Source organism: Bos taurus, chromosome 7 (genome assembly GCF_002263795.3).
Source record: "Bos taurus isolate L1 Dominette 01449 registration number 42190680 breed Hereford chromosome 7, ARS-UCD2.0, whole genome shotgun sequence".
Taxonomy (NCBI): domain Eukaryota; kingdom Metazoa; phylum Chordata; class Mammalia; order Artiodactyla; family Bovidae; genus Bos; species Bos taurus.
The window spans coordinates 25,574,347-25,594,060 of record NC_037334.1 but is presented as its reverse complement, the minus strand read 5'-3'; the positions used below and the strand labels follow the sequence as shown (position 1 = coordinate 25,594,060).

Genomic DNA, 19,714 nt, shown 5'->3' with positions numbered 1-19,714 from the left:
CACTTGCATCAAGAGGCTCTTTAGTTCTTCTTCACATTCTGCTATAAGGGAGGTGTCATCTGCATATATGAGGGTATTGATATTTCTTCTGGCAATCTTGATTCCAGTTTGTGCTTCATCCAGTCCAGCATTTCTCATAATGTATTATGCAAAGAAGTTAAATAAGCAGGGTGACAATATACAGCCTTGACGTACTCCTTTCCTGATTTGGAACCAGTCTGTTGTTTCATGTCCAGTTCTAACTGTTGTTTCTTGACCTGCATACAGATTTCTCAGAAGGCAGGTCAAGTTTTCTGGTATTTCCACCTCTTGAAGAATTTCCCACAGTTTGTGGTGATCCATACAGTCAAAGGCTTTGGCATAGTCAATAAAGCAGAAGTAGATATTTTTCTGGAACTCTCTTGCTTTTTTGATGACCCAGCGGATGTTGGCAATTTGATCTCTGGTTCCTCTGCCTTTTCTAAATCCAGCTTGAACATCTGGAAGTTCACAGTTCACGTATTGCTGAAGCCTGGCTTGGAGAATTTTGAGCATTATTTTACTAGTGTGTGAGATGAGTGCAATTGTGCGGTAGTTTGAGCATTCTTTGGCATTGCCTTTCTTTGGGACTGGAATGAAAACTGACCTTTTCCAGTCCTATGGCCACTGCTGAGTTTTCCAAATTTGCTGACATATTGAGTGTAGCACTTTCACAGCATCATCTTTCAGGATTTGAAATAGCTCAACTGGAATTCCATCACCTCCACTAGTTTTGTTTGTAGTGATGCTTCCTAATGCTCACTTGACTTCGCATTCCAGAATGTCTGGCTCTAGGTGAGTGATCACACCATCATGATTATCTGCGTCATGAATATCTTTTTTGCACAGTTCTGTGTATTCTTGTCACCTCTTCTTATTATCTTCTGCTTCTGTTAGGTCCATACCATTTCTGTCCTTTATTGTCCCATCTTTGCATGAAAGTTCCCTTGGTATCTCTAGTCTTTCCCATTCTATTGTTTTATCTATTTCTTTGCATCGATCACTGAGGAAGGCTTTCTTATCTCTCCTTGCTATTTGGAACTCTGCATTCAAATGGGTATATCTTTCCTTTTCTCCTTTGTCTTTCACTTCTCTTCTTTTCAGAGCTGTTTGTAAGGCCTCCTCAGACCATTTTGCCTTTTTGCATTTCTTTTTCTTGGGGATGGTCTCGATCACTGCCTCCGGTACAATGTCACGAACCTGCATCCATAGTTCTTCAGACACTCTGTCTATTAGATCTAATCCCTTGAATCTATTTGTTACTTCCACTGTATAATCATAAGGGATTTGATTTAGGTCATACCTTAATGGTCTAGTGGTTTTCCCTACTTTCTTCAATTTCAGTCTGAATTTGACAATAAGGAGTTCATGATCTGAGCCACATTAGCTCCTGATCTTGTTTTTGCTGACTGTATAGAGCTTCTCCATCTTTGGCTGCAAAGAATATAATCAATCTGCTTTCGGTGTTGACCATCTGGTGATGTCCATGTGTAGAGTCTTCTCTTGTGTTGTTGGAAGAGAGTGTTTGCTATGACCAGTGCGTTCTCTTGGCAAACTCTCTTAGCCTTTGCCCTTCTGTATTCCAAGGCCAAATTTGCCCGTTACTCCAGGTAATTAATTCTTGACTTCCTTCTTTTACATTCTAGTCCCCTATAATGGAAAGGACATCTTTTGGGGGTGTTAGTTCTAGAAGGTCTTGTAGGTCTTCACAGAACTGTTCAACTTCAGCTTTTTCAGCATTATTGGTTGGGCATAGACTTGGATTACTGTGTTATTAGTTAAACATATTTAGGAGTTTGGGGTTATGCTTCAAGCATTTGCAAATGCATGCATGCATGTAACGCAGGCAATCAACATCCATCATCACACAGAGTGCTGCACAGGGACAGCATATCCTGATCACCACTCTATATATCACTCTCTAAAGATCTTCCTCATTTCTCTTAAAGAGATTTCCCCCACTGATTTTTGTCTCTGTGCTGCTCACAATTCTTCATGGGCTCTCACTGTCCTCAGGATCAAGCTGAAACTTCTTAGAAAGGCAGTTAAGAGCCTCAGCAATAGAATCTTCATCTTAACCCATCTTCAACCACTTTCTTACTTAGCTCTCCTCCCCTGGCGACTCTTCCCACTGCCTCCCACGTCTACTCACTTTCAGCATCTGCAGTGCTGCTCAGGCCTTTCTCTTTGCTCAGCACAGTCCAATTGCTCTGCTCCCACCCATCTTTCAAGGTCTGTATCTTATCAGTGCTCACTTTCAAGAGAATTTTAACTATGATAGTCAGGCCTTTCTTTTGGATTTACAGCATTTATTGGCTAAGGAATTATTTAGCAATTAATTACCCACTGCCTCCAACTTTCTCTTATGTTTTTCTTTTTCACATTATGTTTTCTTGAGAATACTCCATGGCATATTGTGCACTGAAATGTCTGTAAAGCTCAAGGAAACCCACTAGGATATTGTGGCAACGTCACATTACCTTAAGGACTTTTAAATGCTTACTCTCCATTTTCTGAACTTTGCTTGTTGCTGACTGGCACTTCTGAGTTACCCATGTAGGGTCCCTGCTAGTTCTGTGTGCACAGCGATAGCTGGCACATTAACTTGGATACAGAATCTGTTCACTGCTGCCTGTCAATTGGGCTTCCCTGGTGGCTCCGAAGGTAAAGAATCTACATGCAATGCAGGAAGACACAGGAGATATGGGTTAGATCGCTGGGTCGGGAAGATCTCCTGGAGAAGGGAATGGTACTCCAGTATTCTTGCCTGGAGAATTCCATAGAGGAGCCTGGTAGGCTCCATGGGGTTGAAATGAGTTGCAAAGAGCCTGTCAATCATCACGGACTCATTGTTGACTGCCAGTTACTCTTCTTGCCTCCACTGCAACGTGGAAATGAAGTATTAATAATGTCATGAACATTAAAATGATATAAAATGATATAAGGGTAATTAAGTTGTGCTATGAAAAATGCTTCATTGTCTTCTTCCATTACATTTTAACATTGTAATTAATTTCTTAATTTCACTGAATAATAAAGAAAGAAAATGAAATTTTCAAAAGAAAAAAGAAAAAAATTAGGTATGGGTCTACTTTTTCTAGAAATGACATCTCTTAGTAATCTTTGTTAAAAAGGAGGGCTGTTTCCTGGACATTTTAAAAACTTGATGGAAAACATAAAATAAAAACAAATTAAGAATTTCATTTTTATACTTAGCATAAAACGAAATGAGAAAACTATCCAATTTTATAATTTAAATGACCATTAAACTGTCCTGCTGTATGAAGGTATTTCTTATACATAAGAGAAAAAGGAAGCTTATTGTTTCCTTATAATGCTGTAAATATTCAGGATGTTTTGACTAACTAAGGAATCGGGGCAGCATTCAGTATGTGCTGCACTTAGAATAAAGCTGCAGATAACATGCAGTTTCCTGCTCAAGAAAAAAATTTTGAGAGCATCCAGCTCATTATTGTTAGCATATATATGGTTACAAAACAAATAGCATGGAAATACTTATGACATATATAATTTAATCATAAATAAATTCCATCTAACAAAATACAGACTCAGATTTTAAAAAAAATCAAAATCAAAGATCTCTTACCTATTAAAATTCTAGGCTTATTTTTTTCTTATGTGGAAAACATATACTTATTCCAAATGAAACATAGTTAAATTCAAAAACTTTTTCAGCTGCTTACTTAATTTTAACATTGGTTTTGCAATTTTGGAATGTCATTCTCCCCTCCTTAGGGGCTTTCCTCTGTTTCTGGGTCAGGATATTGATACTGAAATGAGTGGAGACTCCTGGTTAGCATGGGACTCATGTGCCACAGCTCCTGGAGCTCAAGCAAGCTCTCTCACATTCCGAGCATTGGAGACCATAACTCAGTGCCACCACATATCTCCAGCAGTCAAAGGATGCAAAGCAGCTATTAATTAATATTAATGAAATTCTTATGTTCAATCCCATCTCATTCATTTGCTGGTTTGCCTCTTCATTCAGAAAAAGATTTACTGAGCCCAAACTTCTATGGAAAGGACCGTATCAGGTACTGAGGACAAAAAGCTGCATAAGGCAGGACCTAATGGTGCTTATAGTCTGGCCAATGAGTAGAGCAAAAATACTTGTGACACTGTGATAAACCCAGAAATGAAAGAAAGTGAAAAATATTATGGGAAGGGCCAACTGACTTTGTCCAAGAAGTAAATGTGGGTTAGGCAGGGATAGCTGTAAAAACAGTGATGTCTAAGTGGGGATTTAAAGGATGAGTTGGGTTTTAATGAGCATAGTAGGGGGAAGTCAAGATGCTTCAGGCAGAGGAAATACTGTGGGCAGTGTACTTATGTACCACAATAAGAGCAATGTGTGAGGTGGCAGGTGGTTAGAGATGAGTTCTGAATACAGGCTGGGTCAGGCTCCAAAGGGCTTTAAAAGTTCAGGTAAAGGCTTAGAACTTTATATAAGAAGCAAGAGATAAAGAGTTCATCATGATTTAACGGTAAACCAAATGTCTGACATTGAAGAAAACAACCTCAGTAAATTGTTGGGGATCTTCATCATGATTATTTCAATATGATGGGATTTATGACTAAAAAAAGGACTTAGAAACTTAAGAAATAAGGGAGAAAGAAGTAACTTAGAAATCTGATCTAAAACACTAACACGTGTTATGGCAAATTCTGCCTTCTCACTAGTTGGTCTAGTTGTACAATTCATTCTCAAAGGCCTTCAGTTACTCCACACCATCTACCAAATAAAACACATGCATCTTATTTGGCATTTTCAGAACTTCACAGTAATAACCTCACTTATATCTCCAGGCACATTTCTTCTGGTCATTTCAAGAATATAAGTTTCCTAAGGTCAGGGTCTATGGCATCCGGCCAAGGATGTTCACTGATGACTCCTAAACTGACATTTTCCCTATAGGGTTGAGTTCATGCCTGTTTCAAGTGGAAGACTGCGTGTGTGTGTGTGTGTGCACATTCTTTTCCTATACAGTTTAAGAAAATTAAGCCAAGTGTAGGTTGTTCTGCTAATTTGCAATTCTGTTAAATTATGTTAAATGAATCAGACTTGGTTATCAGTCTGATAACGCTGACCCTAAAATCAGTTAATTTGCTCAGTTTTATAGACTTAACATCTATAATGTATTACCAAGTGTAAGACAGAACTCTGATTCATTTGTAAAGAACAAATAATCATTCAAATCTTTTCAAAACCAACTGTCCGTGTGGTGGGAGAGAAACCACTCATGCTGGAGGCCTTGAGATCTAGGCAGAGGCTCTCTGTTAACTTGGAGTATCTAAGGAGACAGTACAGAACCAGAGTAACACAGATGCATGGAGACCTGGATTTAAATCCTGGCTCCATGGATCAGCCCTGAAATATCACATAAGTCATTTAACCTCTCTAAATCTCAATTTCTTCATCTACAAATCAGAATAATTATTCCCATCACACAGGGTTATTAGAAGGATTACATCCTCATTCTCCTTTACCTCTTCCTCCTCCTAATGATAGTAAGTAGAAGGAATAAGGAATATTTTATCACATATTTACTAGAAGGAACTGAAGTACAGAGAGGTCAGTAGCTTACCCAAGGCCCTCCCACTATGTGATAGTAAGGAGTAGATGTCCAGGGCCTCACAAATGGTGTGTGCTTGATAACTGGCAGCTGTCAGTTTTAATACTGCCACCACAGTTTCTTCTTTGACTGCTAACTTTTTGACTACTGTTTATGATGACAACATAGCATTCTGAAGGCAGGATCTTCTCTCTCATCTCTTTGCTGTTGGATGGCCACAGCACGGTGTTTGGCATCTCAACAAGTGAACTCAAGCCTTTTTATTGGTACCCTATGACCTCTAGCTTACACCTTAAACTCTCTGTAACCTCCATCCCATCAATCCAGTTCATGTGTACATCATTTGAATATACAAAGTCCATGGTGCTTAGGGACTCACACACCCTCCCAATGGGGATAGGAGATGGTCACTGCCCAGACAGTCATCCTCTAGGGAACCAAGCAACTACAGTCTTTGGGTGCTGGTTTGATTTCCTTAATTAAATTCCTGTACTACAGGAATATTTAGTGATCTTAAAGTCTAAAGCTTATTAAAAAATAGATGACCTACACATGACTGAAAGCACTGTTTTATCTTTCTAAATAAAAGAGAACATGCAATATATCTGGCTTTAGTTAAAATATGCTTAAAACACAAAATTAAACGTACTGATTTCTTTATTGTATTAACCGCCTCTTAAGAAACCTATATGAAGATCAGGAAGCAACAGTTAGAACTGGACATGGAACAACAGACTGGTTCCAAATAGGAAAAGGAGTACGTCAAGGCTGTATATTGTCACCCTGTTTATTTAACTTATGCAGAGTACATCATGAGAAACGTTGGGCTGGAAGAAGCACAAGCTGGAATCAAGATTGCTGGGAGAAATATCAATAACCTCAGATATGCAGAGGACACCACCCTTATGGCAGAAAGTGAAGACGAACTAAAAAGCCTCTTGATGAAAGTGAAAGAGGAGAGTGAAAAAGTTGGCTTAAAGTTCAACGTTCAGAAAACAAAGATCATGGCATTTGGTCCCATCACTTCGTGGGAAATAGCTGGGGAAACAATGGAAACAGTGTCAGACTTTATTTTTTGGGGCTCCAAAATCACTGCAGATGGTGACTGCAGTCATGAAATTAAAAGACACTTACTCCTTGGAAGGAAAATTTATGACCAATCTAGATAGCATATTCAAAAGCAGAGACATTACTTTGCTAACAAAGGTCCGTCTAGTCAAGGCTATGGTTTTTCCTGTGGTCATGTATGGATGTGAGAGTTGGACTGTGAAGAAAGCTCGATGCCGAAGAATTGATGCTTTTGAACTGTGGTGTTGGAGAAGACTCCTGAGAGTCCCTTGGACTACAAGGAGATCCAACCAGTCCATTCTGAAGGAGATCAGCCCTGGGTGTTCTTTGGAAGGAATGATGCTAAAGCTGAAATTCCAGGACTTTGGCCACCTCATGCGAAGAGTTGACTCATTGGAAAAGACTCTGATGCTGGGAGGGATTGGGGGCAGGAGGAGAAGGGGACGACAGAGGATGAGATGGCTGGATGGCATCACTGACTCGATGGACATGAGTCTGAGTGAACTCTGGGAGTTGGTGATGGACAGGGAGGCCTGGTGTGCTGTGATTCATGGGGTCGCAAAGAGTCGGACATAACTGAGTGACTGAACTGAACTGAACTGAACTAGAATAAACATATGCTAAGTAAATAAGACAGTGACTACATTCATGATTCATAACAATGAAAGAACTGTTAATTACTACACTTTGTCTCCCAAAGCAGATTTTTAAAAATCTTTCTTGTGCCTTTGTGTCTGTAACATTCAGCAACGTCTTGACGAAATCTTTCTTCATTTCAGAAATGACTCTGACAACATAAAGCAAACCCAAATGGCTTCTGATACTGAAGTTTGTGACATGAGCACCTGGCTGATCAATCCCTCGATAGCAGTAACATAAACAACTCTTTCAGCCACTTTCCCAAAGGTTTTATAATTGTTGCCATCTCCATACCTGCTTGGGCTGTTCTGTCATTAGAAAGAAGCAGTGTATTGTGCCCTCAAAACCAGGAGGCTTACCGATGCACCGAGAGCCATCTGTTGAGGTTACATATCCACGTGGACAAACACAAAAATAGCTTCCCACGGTGTTGGAACATTCGCCAGTTTCACATATCCCAGGAATGATGCTGCACTCGTCAATGTCTAATCAGGGAAAGAAGGAGAAGATGACTGAGAAAGGCTTTCATTAAGTAGCTTTTAAAAAAAGTGTAAGAGAGCACTGATGGTTGATTAGGTCGGATCGTATAACCTTGAAGATACTCTTGTTTCAGGCCCTAAAGAATTTCTCACACTATCTATGGGAACTGAGATGAAAGTAAACTCCCATGGCAGGAAAACAAGGCCAATGAAAGCAAAACTCCATATCCTCTTTTTCCTCCTCAAATGCAATTTAAATTGGAAATAAGTAAAGATGTAAATGTTTTAGTTTCCATTCTACATCATTTAGGGACTTATCCTACTAGAGACTTAAAAACACACACACACATATGCAAGGATAACATTTTTAAATATGAAATAAGTACATTTAAAATTTTATAGCTAATTTTCACATTAATTATCTGAACCAATGGAGGGTGGCAAACACCTTTTTTTTTTTTTTTTCCTATTTGGCTTCAGGATATGTTTTTGTACTTACATCTGAATATGGGTATATCTGGCATTCTGGGAATTAACTTCAAACCTAAAATAATACAGTAAAATGGCAAAGGGCAAACGTGGGTGGCTTTGGGAGTTATCCAGTTTTCCTATTGTACCTCCCTGAATTTATCCATTCAGCTCTCTCAGTGCTGGGACTAGTCCACTCCCTTTCACATTAATGAAAGGTCTGCTTTCTTTAACATTTTCCCCAAACCCAGAAACCTGGCCATTTATATAAGCTTTAATGTACTTTTCTTCTAGTTCAATAAGCAGAGAGAGGTGGAAAGTCAAACAAAGCTACAATTAGGTGCACTGGGAGCGACTTGCTAATATATTGAAAAGGAAATGAGCCAGTATGAAGAGAATCCAGTCAGAGATGCCTGGGAGTTAGCTGTCCTCTCTAAGCAACAGGGCTAGCAAAGACCAAGTGAATACAGAGAACAATTATAAAAGCCATAAGCCTAGATGATTACCAAAAAGTAAACCTGAGCTTTCAGTTTTTTAAAAGATGTATGTATGTATATATATATATATATATATACACACACACACAAGCATATATATAAATATATATATGTATGTATACTCAGTTGCTTCAGTCAAGTCTGATTCTTTGTGACCCCATGGACTATAGCTTACCAGCCTCTTCCATACATGGGATTCTCCAGGCAAGAATACTGGAGTGGGTTGCCATGCCCTCCTCCAGGAGATCTTCCCCACCCAGGGATTGAACCTGCGTATCTCCTGCGTCTCCTGCATTGCAAGCACATTCTTTTACTGCTGAGCCAAGGGGGAAGTCCCATATACGTATGTGTATATATATACACACATATATAAAAACACATAAAAATGTTTAAGTGCATTGATAAAAAGCACAGAAAAATTATATTCTAATTATAAATACAAGGGAATAAATTTCAAACCCCACAATTTAAAAATGGTTGACAACGCCTTAAATTTCTTTCCTCTATTGCTCTATGTGATCCAACCAGTCCATCCTAAAGGACATCAGTCCTGAATATTCATTGGAAGGACTGATGTTGAAGCTGAAACCCCAATACTTTGCCCACCTGATGCAAAGAGCTGACTCATTTGAAAAGGCCCTGATGCTAGGAAAGATTGAAGGTGGGAGGAGAAGGGGATGACAGAGGATGAGATGGTTGGATGGCATCACTGACTCAATGGACAGGAGTTTGAGTAAACTCTGGGAGTTGGTGTTGGACAGGGAGGCCTGGCGTGCTTTAGTCCTTGGGGTTGCAAAGAGTCGGACACGACTAAGCGACTGAATTGAACTGAACTGAATTGCTTTATTCATTCTTTTTTCCCCCACCGTTTATTCTGACAAGTCATTTGTGCCTATAAGCGGTATCATGAAATAACTATATGCCTATGTCTTCTTGGAATGTTCTAATTCAAAAATGTTACCAGATTCAGACAGTCTCTAGAATAATATCTTCATTAGAGGCTTAACAGTTAGCCGCTGAAGGCACAGTGGTACAAATTATAATCTATCAATTCCCCTAGAGAGTCCAGAATTCTAACATGAATTGGTTACATGAGGACCAAACATATAATGTGGTGAAAGAGTTACCATCAGATTTAATCCAACAAAACAAAACCATATGTGCAAAATTAGGGTCTGTTGAATCTTGTGTTGCTATCTTAAGTGCGGGGCATCTTAATAAAACTGAACGTAGATTCAGAAGAGAAAGGAAACTAGAACAGCTATACTGTGATCACCAGATAAATTGATAATCACTTCTAGATAAGGAAGACAGAAAAAGCAAACCCCACACGGTAAAGCAGCAAGCACTACAAAAGTTAAAGACCAAAACTTACTTTCTGATCCTCCTACGTCTAAAGGTATGCCGACAACCAAGGCACTTATGGAACCTAGCACTAAGCCAAATTCTTAAAACTTAGGCTCCTTAAAGTCTTTCATTTAAGCATTTACTCTTATTTTCAGGCATTTCCTTTCATAATAAAGTACTTCTTTGTGCTCTACTTCCAAATAGCTCTCTGACAACAGAAACAGTAGAAATTGAAAGATGTTTGACTTTTCTTTCAAGCGGAAAGAAAAAACCCTGGAACACAGAAGAACACACGAAATAAGATTAAATCTGTGAGATTTGTGTTAAATATTTTATTTTGCAAAAACTCCACGTTTCTTCTTTAGAATTAAGAATCTTAAAAGATCAGCTTCAAAATAATTATATGTAAAAGGCTCTCAGTAAAGTACTTAAGATTTCTATATGAAAAATAGATCTATTCACCTATGTTCTCCTCTGGCTTTGACCACATCTTTAATGTTGTCTTCCCTGGCTGAGCAGTTCTAGGCTAGATCTTTGACTAGGACATCTAGAGTAAGAGAAGTTGTCTCTTCCAGTGGCTCACTCCTAAGAGGAAGCGAATTTTCCCCCAGGAGCCCTCAGCAAATCTTTCCTTTTCTCCTAATGTCCTGAATTGAGTCACATACTAACCCTTTTGAATTATTTCTATAGCCAGGAAAACGGGCTCATAAAGCCCAGAGTCCTGAACTAATTACTGTAGCAAGTGGAATATAGTTTTGGGTGTGCGTGACTGCTCAGTTGCTCAGTCATGTCCAACTCTTTGCAATCCCAGGACTGTAGCCTGCCAGGCTCCTCTGTCCATGGAATTCTCCAGGCAAGAATACTGGAGTGGGTTGCCATTTCCAACTCCAGGGATTGAACCCGAGTCTCCTGCACTCCAGGTGGATTCTCTACCACTGTGCCACCTGGGAAGCCTGGAATACAGATAGCCTTAGACTAATAGAAAGTAACAAAAATCTGAAAGTGCAGCACGAAGAATGGAAAGGGTACCAGCATGACAGGGAAAATGACAAATATAAGCTTTGCTAGTTAGCCATATGCTGAACCCTGGAGAGCCTTCCCAAAACCTCGGCTTTTTTTCTGAAATAATTTATGGTATTTATGAAGAGGTTTAAATTAAATAAGAACACTGCATAAGCAAATCAATATCAGAAAGACAATCTTCATGTTTAATGTACATAGATAAATAACCCAGTGATAAATGATGAGACCCTTAAGTAAGCTTTATGATGAGTGAGAGAACACACATACTCAAGAGATTCTAGGAGAATTCAGCAGGACTTTGTCCCTGGATAAGTATCTCAGACTTACAGCTTGATTGAGAACGGAGCTAATGGTAGTGCTATTAACAGAAAACAGGACAGAGGGAAGAACACATTGTGAGCTTCAGTTGAGTTTGGGACACTCTGAATATGAAATGTTTGAGAGAACCAAGCAGAAACTCCAACTATGCAGTGAAAAATTTGAAACTTGGTAAAAAAGTAAGGCATCAATATGTATACTTGTGGTTTATCACCAAGTCTGAAGATTGCTTTTGAAGTTGTAGCAATAAATGAGATTTCCAAAGAAGACACATATATGAAAAGAATTGAGTTTGAGGAGGGAACTCTGAGAAGCACCACCATCCAAGGGAAAGTCAAAAGAAGAAAAGCCAGCACAGGAGACTGGAAGCAAGGACCAGAGAGGTCAGAACAAGAGTATGATGATGGAAGGAGGGTAAGGAAGAACTTCGTCAAAAAGGAGGGGACTTGAAGTGTGCCATGGGAGGATAAAGAAAAAGAAGGATTGGAAAGTGTTTGGTAATTTAAATGGAACACAGATTTCTTTCTTTTTTTTTTTTTTTTTAAAGAAAATTAGATCTAAGCAAAACCATCTGACAGATTTCTGACTGCCAAGCCACATAACCTCGTATTTGTCAACCAACATTTACAACATTTACTATAAATCTTACTCTAAGCAGATATAATGAATAATTTGGTAAGTAGTGCTAAGTGTGATCTCAGATATCACTGAATTCTAAGAACATTGCCCTAGAGATTCTGTCAGTTCCAATATGTACATGTCATACATAAAAGCAGAATCCACGTAACAATTATGTTACAGAGAACTTAGAACAAATAAAACAATAAATTGTTTTTAAAAAAGTGCTTATACAATATTTTCTTTCCATCCATGCCAAGGAACCACATGTATCTGGCCTAATTCCATATAATTTTTGTTTTAGTATAGAAAAAAGCAAATATTATTTCTCTTATGCATACACTGAATTTTTATTTAACATGCTATTTGAAACTAGGAAAGTGAAGTGAAAAGAGTCTCAGTCATGTACGGCTCTTTGTGATCCCAAGGACTATACAGTCCATGGAATTCTCCAGGCCAGAATACTGGACTGGGTAGCCTTTCCCTTCTTCAGGGGATCTTCCCAATTCAGGGATCAAACACAGGTCTCCCACATTGCAAGTGGATTCTTTACCATCTAAGCCACCAGGGAAGCCCAAGAATACTGGAGTGGGTAGCCTATCCCTTCTGCAGTGGATCTTCCTGACCCAGGAATCAAACCAAGGTTTGATCGCAGGCAGATTCTTTACCAGCTGAGCTACAAGGGAAGCCCCAAACTAGGAAAGCTTACCACTAAATTTTACATAGAATAAAGCTATTTCAAGCTTTTATAGGGACAAAAGGCATTTTCAAAATGATAAAATAAAAATTAATTGGGTACTGAAAGGATGATACATATCAATTCTACTCAAAATTTCATTGTATATTTATAAACAGCTTTAGTGAAATATAATAATTGCATGGTAATTCATCCAGTTAAAGTACAAAATTCAACAATTTTTGGTATTTACATGATTGTACAACCATCACTACAATTTAGAGTAATTTCATTCCTGCCAAAGTAATTCTACCCCTTTAGCAGTTACTCTCCTTACCTCACTCCAGACATAGGCAATAGATAATCTATAACTACCAGATCTATAACAATTAATTATTAAGCTCTTTCTATATCCTTGCCTATTCTGGGCATTTTCCATATAATATAACCATAAAATAAGGGATCTTTCATGACTGGCTTCTTTCACTTAGCATCATGTTTTCAAATTTCAACTATGTTGTGGGATATACCAGAACTTCATTCTTTTTAACTGCAAATAATATTCTACTGTATGGATATACCACATTTTATGTATTCATCCATCAGTTGATGAATATTTTAATTAACTTCATTTTTTGGCTATTACAAGCAAAGCTACTATGAACATTTCCGTATCACTTCTCTGTGGACATATGATTTAATCTCATGTGGTACTGCTCAGTTATATGATAATTCTATGTTAACTTATTAAGGAACTGTCGAATTGCTTTCCAAAGCAGCTGGAATATTTTACACTCTTACTTGCAGTGTGTGAGGATTCCCATTTCTCCACAATCCTTGCCAACACTCATTATTAACTTTACTATTTTAAAGATGTGAGATGGTATCACATCATACTTTTGGTTTGCATTTCTGTAATGACTAATAATGTCGAGCACACTTTAACTTGGTTATTGCTTTTATATAACTACTTTGGAGAAATATCTATTCTATTATCTTGTCCAGTTTTAAATAAAGTTATTTGTTTTTTAATAGTTGAGTTGTATAAGTTCTTTATATATATATCCCATATCTGATATATGATTTGCATATAAATTTCCATATGAACCTTAGGATTAGACTGTGTATTTAAAAAAGGTTGGAATTTTGACAGGAATTGTGTTATATCTATATATCAATTTGAGGAATATTGCCATCTTAATATTTAGTCTTCCAATTTACAAACATGGGATATCTTTCCTTTTATTTAGATTTTAACATCTTTCAACAAGGTTTTGTAGTTTTAAGTGTACAAGTCTTTCACTTCATTATATTTGTTCATGAGCATTTATTCTTTTGATCCTATAAGTGAATTTTTGGTTTCAGTTTCACAATGTTCACTGCTAATGTATGGAAGTACAATTCATTTTTATATGTTGATATTCTATAACAACAACCTTGCTGACCATTTATTAAATTTAAAGAGTTTTAAGAGGATATCTTCTCCAATTTAGTGTATACGTTACTCATTTTAGTTGATCCTTTATCCACTAAACACATGTCATCTGCAAATATATAGTTCTACTTCTTCCTTTCCAACCTGGATACTTTTTATTTCCTTTTCTTTCCTAACTGCCCTAGTTAGAACCTCCACCACAAAGTTGAACAGAAGTTGTGAAAATAAACATCTGTTTTATTTCTGGTCTTCAGGGAAATACTGACTTTTGCCAGTTAGTATGATGTTAGCTGTAGTTTTTTTATATATGCCTTTTATCAGGTTAAGAATGTTCCCTTCTATTCCAAATTTGTTGATCATTTTTATCATGAAAGGGTGTCAGATTTTTTTTCAAATACTTTCTCTGCATTTACTGAGATGATCATACGGCTTTTGTCTGAGATGATCATACGGCTTTTGTCCTTTATTCTACTACATCATATTACTTGGTTTTCAGATGCTGAACCAACTTGCATTCCTGGGATAAATCCTAAGTGATAATAATCTATAATTATTTTTATATGTGACTGGATTTAGTGTGCTTCACAGTGTCTGGAAGATATCTGCATCTATATTCATAAGCGATTCTAATGAAAAAGGTATTCATTCTTCGAAAGCCTCAATTTTCTCTCTTTAAACCAAATAAATAGATTTTGAGCATTTACCATTCATTTGTGAACTTATCAAGTAATTGCTGATTAAAGGCCTTTGATTTGTCACATGTATGTTATACGTAATTTCTAACCATCATGAATTAATGATTTATTAAGCAGATAAATTTAAAACAAGACACAATCCCACCAGAGAAGATTAACAGTATATTCTCTCAATTGAAGTATGAGAAACAAGTTACTGGAGGATAAAGGATCCTAAAGAATGGGACAGAATTGAAACATGCAGAGGAGATGGGAAAAACTGTGAGCCAAAAACTATGGATGAGTTTCCCAAGAGTAGAGGGTATTTGCAAGGAGTAGAAGATACAATTACAAGGTTCTACTACATACCAGGCTACAGTCCATGGGGTCGCAAAGAGCTGGGTCCAACTGGGCGCAAATGAACAGTGAAAAAACTCAGAATAAAAATGGCATAGTGAGAGGTGACCAAAGAGATGGAAGAGAGAGGTCTGTGTTAATGATGTTTAGGATATAGATGGGGAAACAGTGGAAACAGTGTCAGACTTTATTTTTGGGGGCTCCAAAATCACTGCAAATGGTGATTGCGGCCATGAAATTAAAAGACGCTTACTCCTTGGAAGGAAAGTTATGACCAACCTAGATAGCATATTCAAAAGCAGAGACATTATTTTGCCAACAAAGGTTCGTTTAGTCAAGGCTATGGTTTTTCCTGTGGTCATGTATGGATGTGAGAGTTGCACTGTGAAGAAGGCTGAGTGCCGAAGAATTGATGCTTTTGAACTGTGGTGTTGGAGAAGACTCTTGAGAGTCCCTTGGACTGCAAGGAGACCCGAGCAGTCCATTCTGAAGGACATCAGCCCTGGGATTTCTTTGGAAGGAATGATGCTAAAGCTCAAACTCCAGTACTTTGGCCACCTCATGCGAAGAGTTGACTCATTGGAAAAGACTCTGATGCTGGGAGGGATTGGGGGCAGGAGGAGAAGGGGACGACAGAGGATGAGATGGCTGGATGGCATCACCAACTCGATGGACTTGAGTTTGAGTGAACTCCGGGAGTTGGTGATGGACAGGGAGGCCTGGCGTGCTGCAATTCATGGGGTCGCAAAGAGTCGGACAGGACTGAGCGACTGAACTGAACTGAACTGAACTGATCATAGGTAAAGAGGAAGAGTTGGGAAAACGAAGAGTTAAAAGCTAGAAAAGTGAACTTACATATTAATAGTAAGAGTTAGAAAGGTGATGGAATTAGGTGTGGAGCAAGAACATTTTACTCTGGAAAAGAAGGGAAGACACTTCATCAAATGCAGGGAAAATGGAAAATGAGGATGTAGTAATAGAGGGAATCTGAGGTTGAGTAAGTTCATGTCAAACAGCTTCAGTCTTCTTGATAGGATAAAATAGCGAGTGCAGATGTTGCAAAACTTAAATGTGCAGAAAAATCACCTGGACAGCTTATTAAACATGCAGATTTTGACCTCTAGTCAGGATATTTTGGTACTCCCCTTCTGTTCCAAACACAGAACAGTGACAGATCACATTTAAAAAGGAAAAAAAAAAAAAAAGAAAAGAAAACCAGAAAGAGCCAGCTGGTTTCAAAATACAAGATGAACATTTCCTTGGACCAGAAATTGAATCACTAAGCTGTGAGTACAGCTGAAACCAAGTGTTTGCTGGACTCCTTCCCAAGAGGCTGGCTGTGATGCCCAAGAGGTCAGAACTACCCCTGAGGAAGATATGGTGTGATAAATACTAGGGCAGGCACTAGATAACATGGGAATGCACAGGAAAAAATGGGTCCGGAGAGTTACACAGACAGACTGAAACGTAACAGATAAATAGGTCTAAACCAGGCTACGAAAACGAAATGGAGTCTTGTTATCCAAGCAGAGGGAAGATGACACAAAGACAAGGCAACAAGGAGCACGATTTATTTGGGAAACGAGTAAATGTGAACGTGCCTGAACCACAGTGTATGCAAGCACAGGGTGATGTGAGAAACTATGTCCCGAGAACAGGACACTCAGGAGGAACGTGACCAAATCTGCGTTCTAGAAAGATCACTGTGGTTGTAACATGGAAAAAAGATGGAGTAGAACAAGTGTCTTGCGTAGAACAAGACATCAAAAAAAGATGTCTCAGTAATCCAGAAAAGAAACGAAGAGAGAGAAAAGGGGATAGATTCAAAATACATTTAAGATGTAGTATCCATCCAAATTCTTGGTGATAAAATGGTTGTGTCAGCAAAGGGCGGTATTAAGAATGCTATCCAGATTTACACTTTGGGCTGGAAAATGGATAGTGGGGCCAATCACTGAGATAAGCTATTTGGGAAATGCTGGGAAAGTACACATCGAGTAGGTGTAGTGGAACTAGAGACTCAGTCTATGCATGCTGAGCTTGAGCCAACTGTGGGGCCTCCAAAGCATACATGCCTGGTACACAGCTACACAGGAGCTCTCCAGGTGGAGCTAGTGGTAAAGAACCCGCCTGCCAACACAGGAGACGTGACAGACACAGGTTCGATCCCTGGGTGGGGAAGATCCTCTGGAGGAGGGCACGGCAACCCACTCCAGTATTCTTGCCTGGAGAATCCCATAGACAGGGGAGCCTGGAAGGCTATAGTCCATAGGCTCACAGAGTCAGACATCCATGAAGTGACTTAGCACACAGGCATGCAGCTGCATACAAAGGTGGTCTAGGTCCCATTTCTGGAAGCCAAGTGCATACAGGTGCTGTTTTTCTTTTCTCTTTTTTTGGGCAGGGAGGACAGGTTATGTAAGGAATGAGAAAAGCCCACCTACTGAGCTGGTTGAAATACAGTTTCAGTTGACTAGGTTACCATGGGTTCCAGAGTTAAGTCAGAAGAAAGAAAGGAGAGAATGACTGTAGATAATTCCAAAGTGTGAGGTGAAAGGAAGGAAAAGAGGGCAGTGGCTTAAGGGAAAGATGGAAAGGAAAGGGTATTTTTTAGGATCATGGAAAATACCACAATCCACTGTAAATCCAAAGTACAGAGGATGGAAGCCTGTTATCTACTATGTGATATCAGTATCTTTATTTTAATTCAGCGTTTTATTATAGTATGATTATATATACTTTCTTTGTCTCTTTTCCTCTAGTTATTGATCTGGAGAAGTATATCTAAGTTACTCTGTGTGATAACATTAACAGGCAGCAAAGGAACCTTTTATATTTAAAAGAGCTTTTTTGTCCACTTAGGTAAAATAATAGCATTGTCTTCTACTACTGTAGCAATGTAATCCATGGTGCCTTTCTGGCCTGAAACCAATACTGCATCTTTCTAAATATTAATACTAATTTGGAGTAACTCAGGCATGAAGCAATAGCGGCAAGAGGCAATTCCATCATAGTGTTTTTAAAACTGACATAACAGTTGGAAAGCTATTTCTATTTCAAAATACATAAAAACTTCTGATAACAGAATAGAATAACATGAGTCTAAATTTTTGGTCTGCATCCCCAAATTTCTTGGGAAGTTTTACTATTTACCAGCAGTGCTTTTTCCTTCTCTTTCTCTTTCTTTTCTTTTTTTATTTACTCAGGGTGGAAATATTTTGTTACCTTTTGTTAGTCCAAGACAAATAAGACCAAATTATTTACAAGTTGCAAAATACTGAAGGCTTGAAGGATAACATTGAGCTTCTATAAAAAAAAAATATTTATATATATATATCTAAAAATTGAGGGATGAACTGTTTAAACCACATCTTCTAGAATCTTTCTTCCAATTCTGTCTGCCCTCCACAACCACCTTAAAATTTTTTTAATATAGGAAAATTAAATTGAAAGACTCTTTTAATGTTGAGTAAAACCTATAATTTTAACAACATAAAAGTCAGGAAATTCCAAAGTTAAATTTACTATAACCATTTGGACTTGGCAAAGACGCAAGCATTTAATATTTTCTGTTACCATTTTTCTTTTTAAACATCAGTACGTTGAGATGTAATCATAAAACCCTCAGGATTTTTAAATGTACTTTGGCATAATGCAGTAGGAACTTTTCTTGATTTCACCAATAATTTAATGATGCATCAAGGTACTTATTCCATATTTTCTAAATAAATGGCATCAAGTGAAAATATGTCCTACTTTACATTACAGAATTATCATATAAATATTCATTAGCCTCTGTGCTTTTTATACTTATTACCGTAAAAGGAAATAAATTCAACAAAAATGGTACTCTCAGTTACTAAGAAACACACTATATGCAATTATTCTAAAGAAAGTTAATCTTTGAATTGTTACAGTTGTATTTTCCTGAGTTTGGTTGATTTCCTTATTGACCTGACAAATAACATTCATATATTAATATATCCAGTTTAAATTCAGTATGTAACTGTAGGTACATTGAATTGCACAGACGTATCTGTGTATGTGTATATAGGGGGTTATGTAGATGAGTACACAGGGTTCATTCCTAAGAGTCACTTAGACTGGGAAGCACACAGTTTGATTTGCTTAAGGAGGTGATGGAGTTGCATAAATGCAACAACTCATCCGCTAGCGTTCTCTGTGCAAAGTACTAAATTCAAGACGGCTAACTGGGAAAACTCACCAAGACTGAGTGGACCTAACTGGGCTCACACCCTAACTGGGCTGACAGAGCACAGACACACGCACACAATATACTTGAATCCTACAGGGCAGAACTGTTGCTCATCCACAGGAAGCAACCTGGACAATTCTCAAGGACACTGAAGCACGGCCGGGGTCTTCACTGAGACTTGGAAAGACCTTCATGTTTGAAATTCCCTTTTCTTTAAATTACAGCCTGTGTCTGATGATTTATGCAAAAGTTGAACTTTCGCATGTAGACTTAAGCCTATAAGTCAT

General features: G+C 38.1%; 1 protein-coding gene across 1 annotated transcript in view; it reads right to left on the bottom strand.

The window, feature by feature from the left end:
• Positions 1-19,714, bottom strand: part of FBN2 (fibrillin 2) — a 221,986-nt gene that overhangs the window by 112,639 nt on the left and 89,633 nt on the right. The window contains exon 8 of the mRNA NM_001278588.1: positions 7,679-7,804. Coding sequence (NP_001265517.1) covers positions 7,679-7,804 — 126 coding nt within the window. The remainder of the gene's footprint in view (positions 1-7,678; positions 7,805-19,714) is intronic.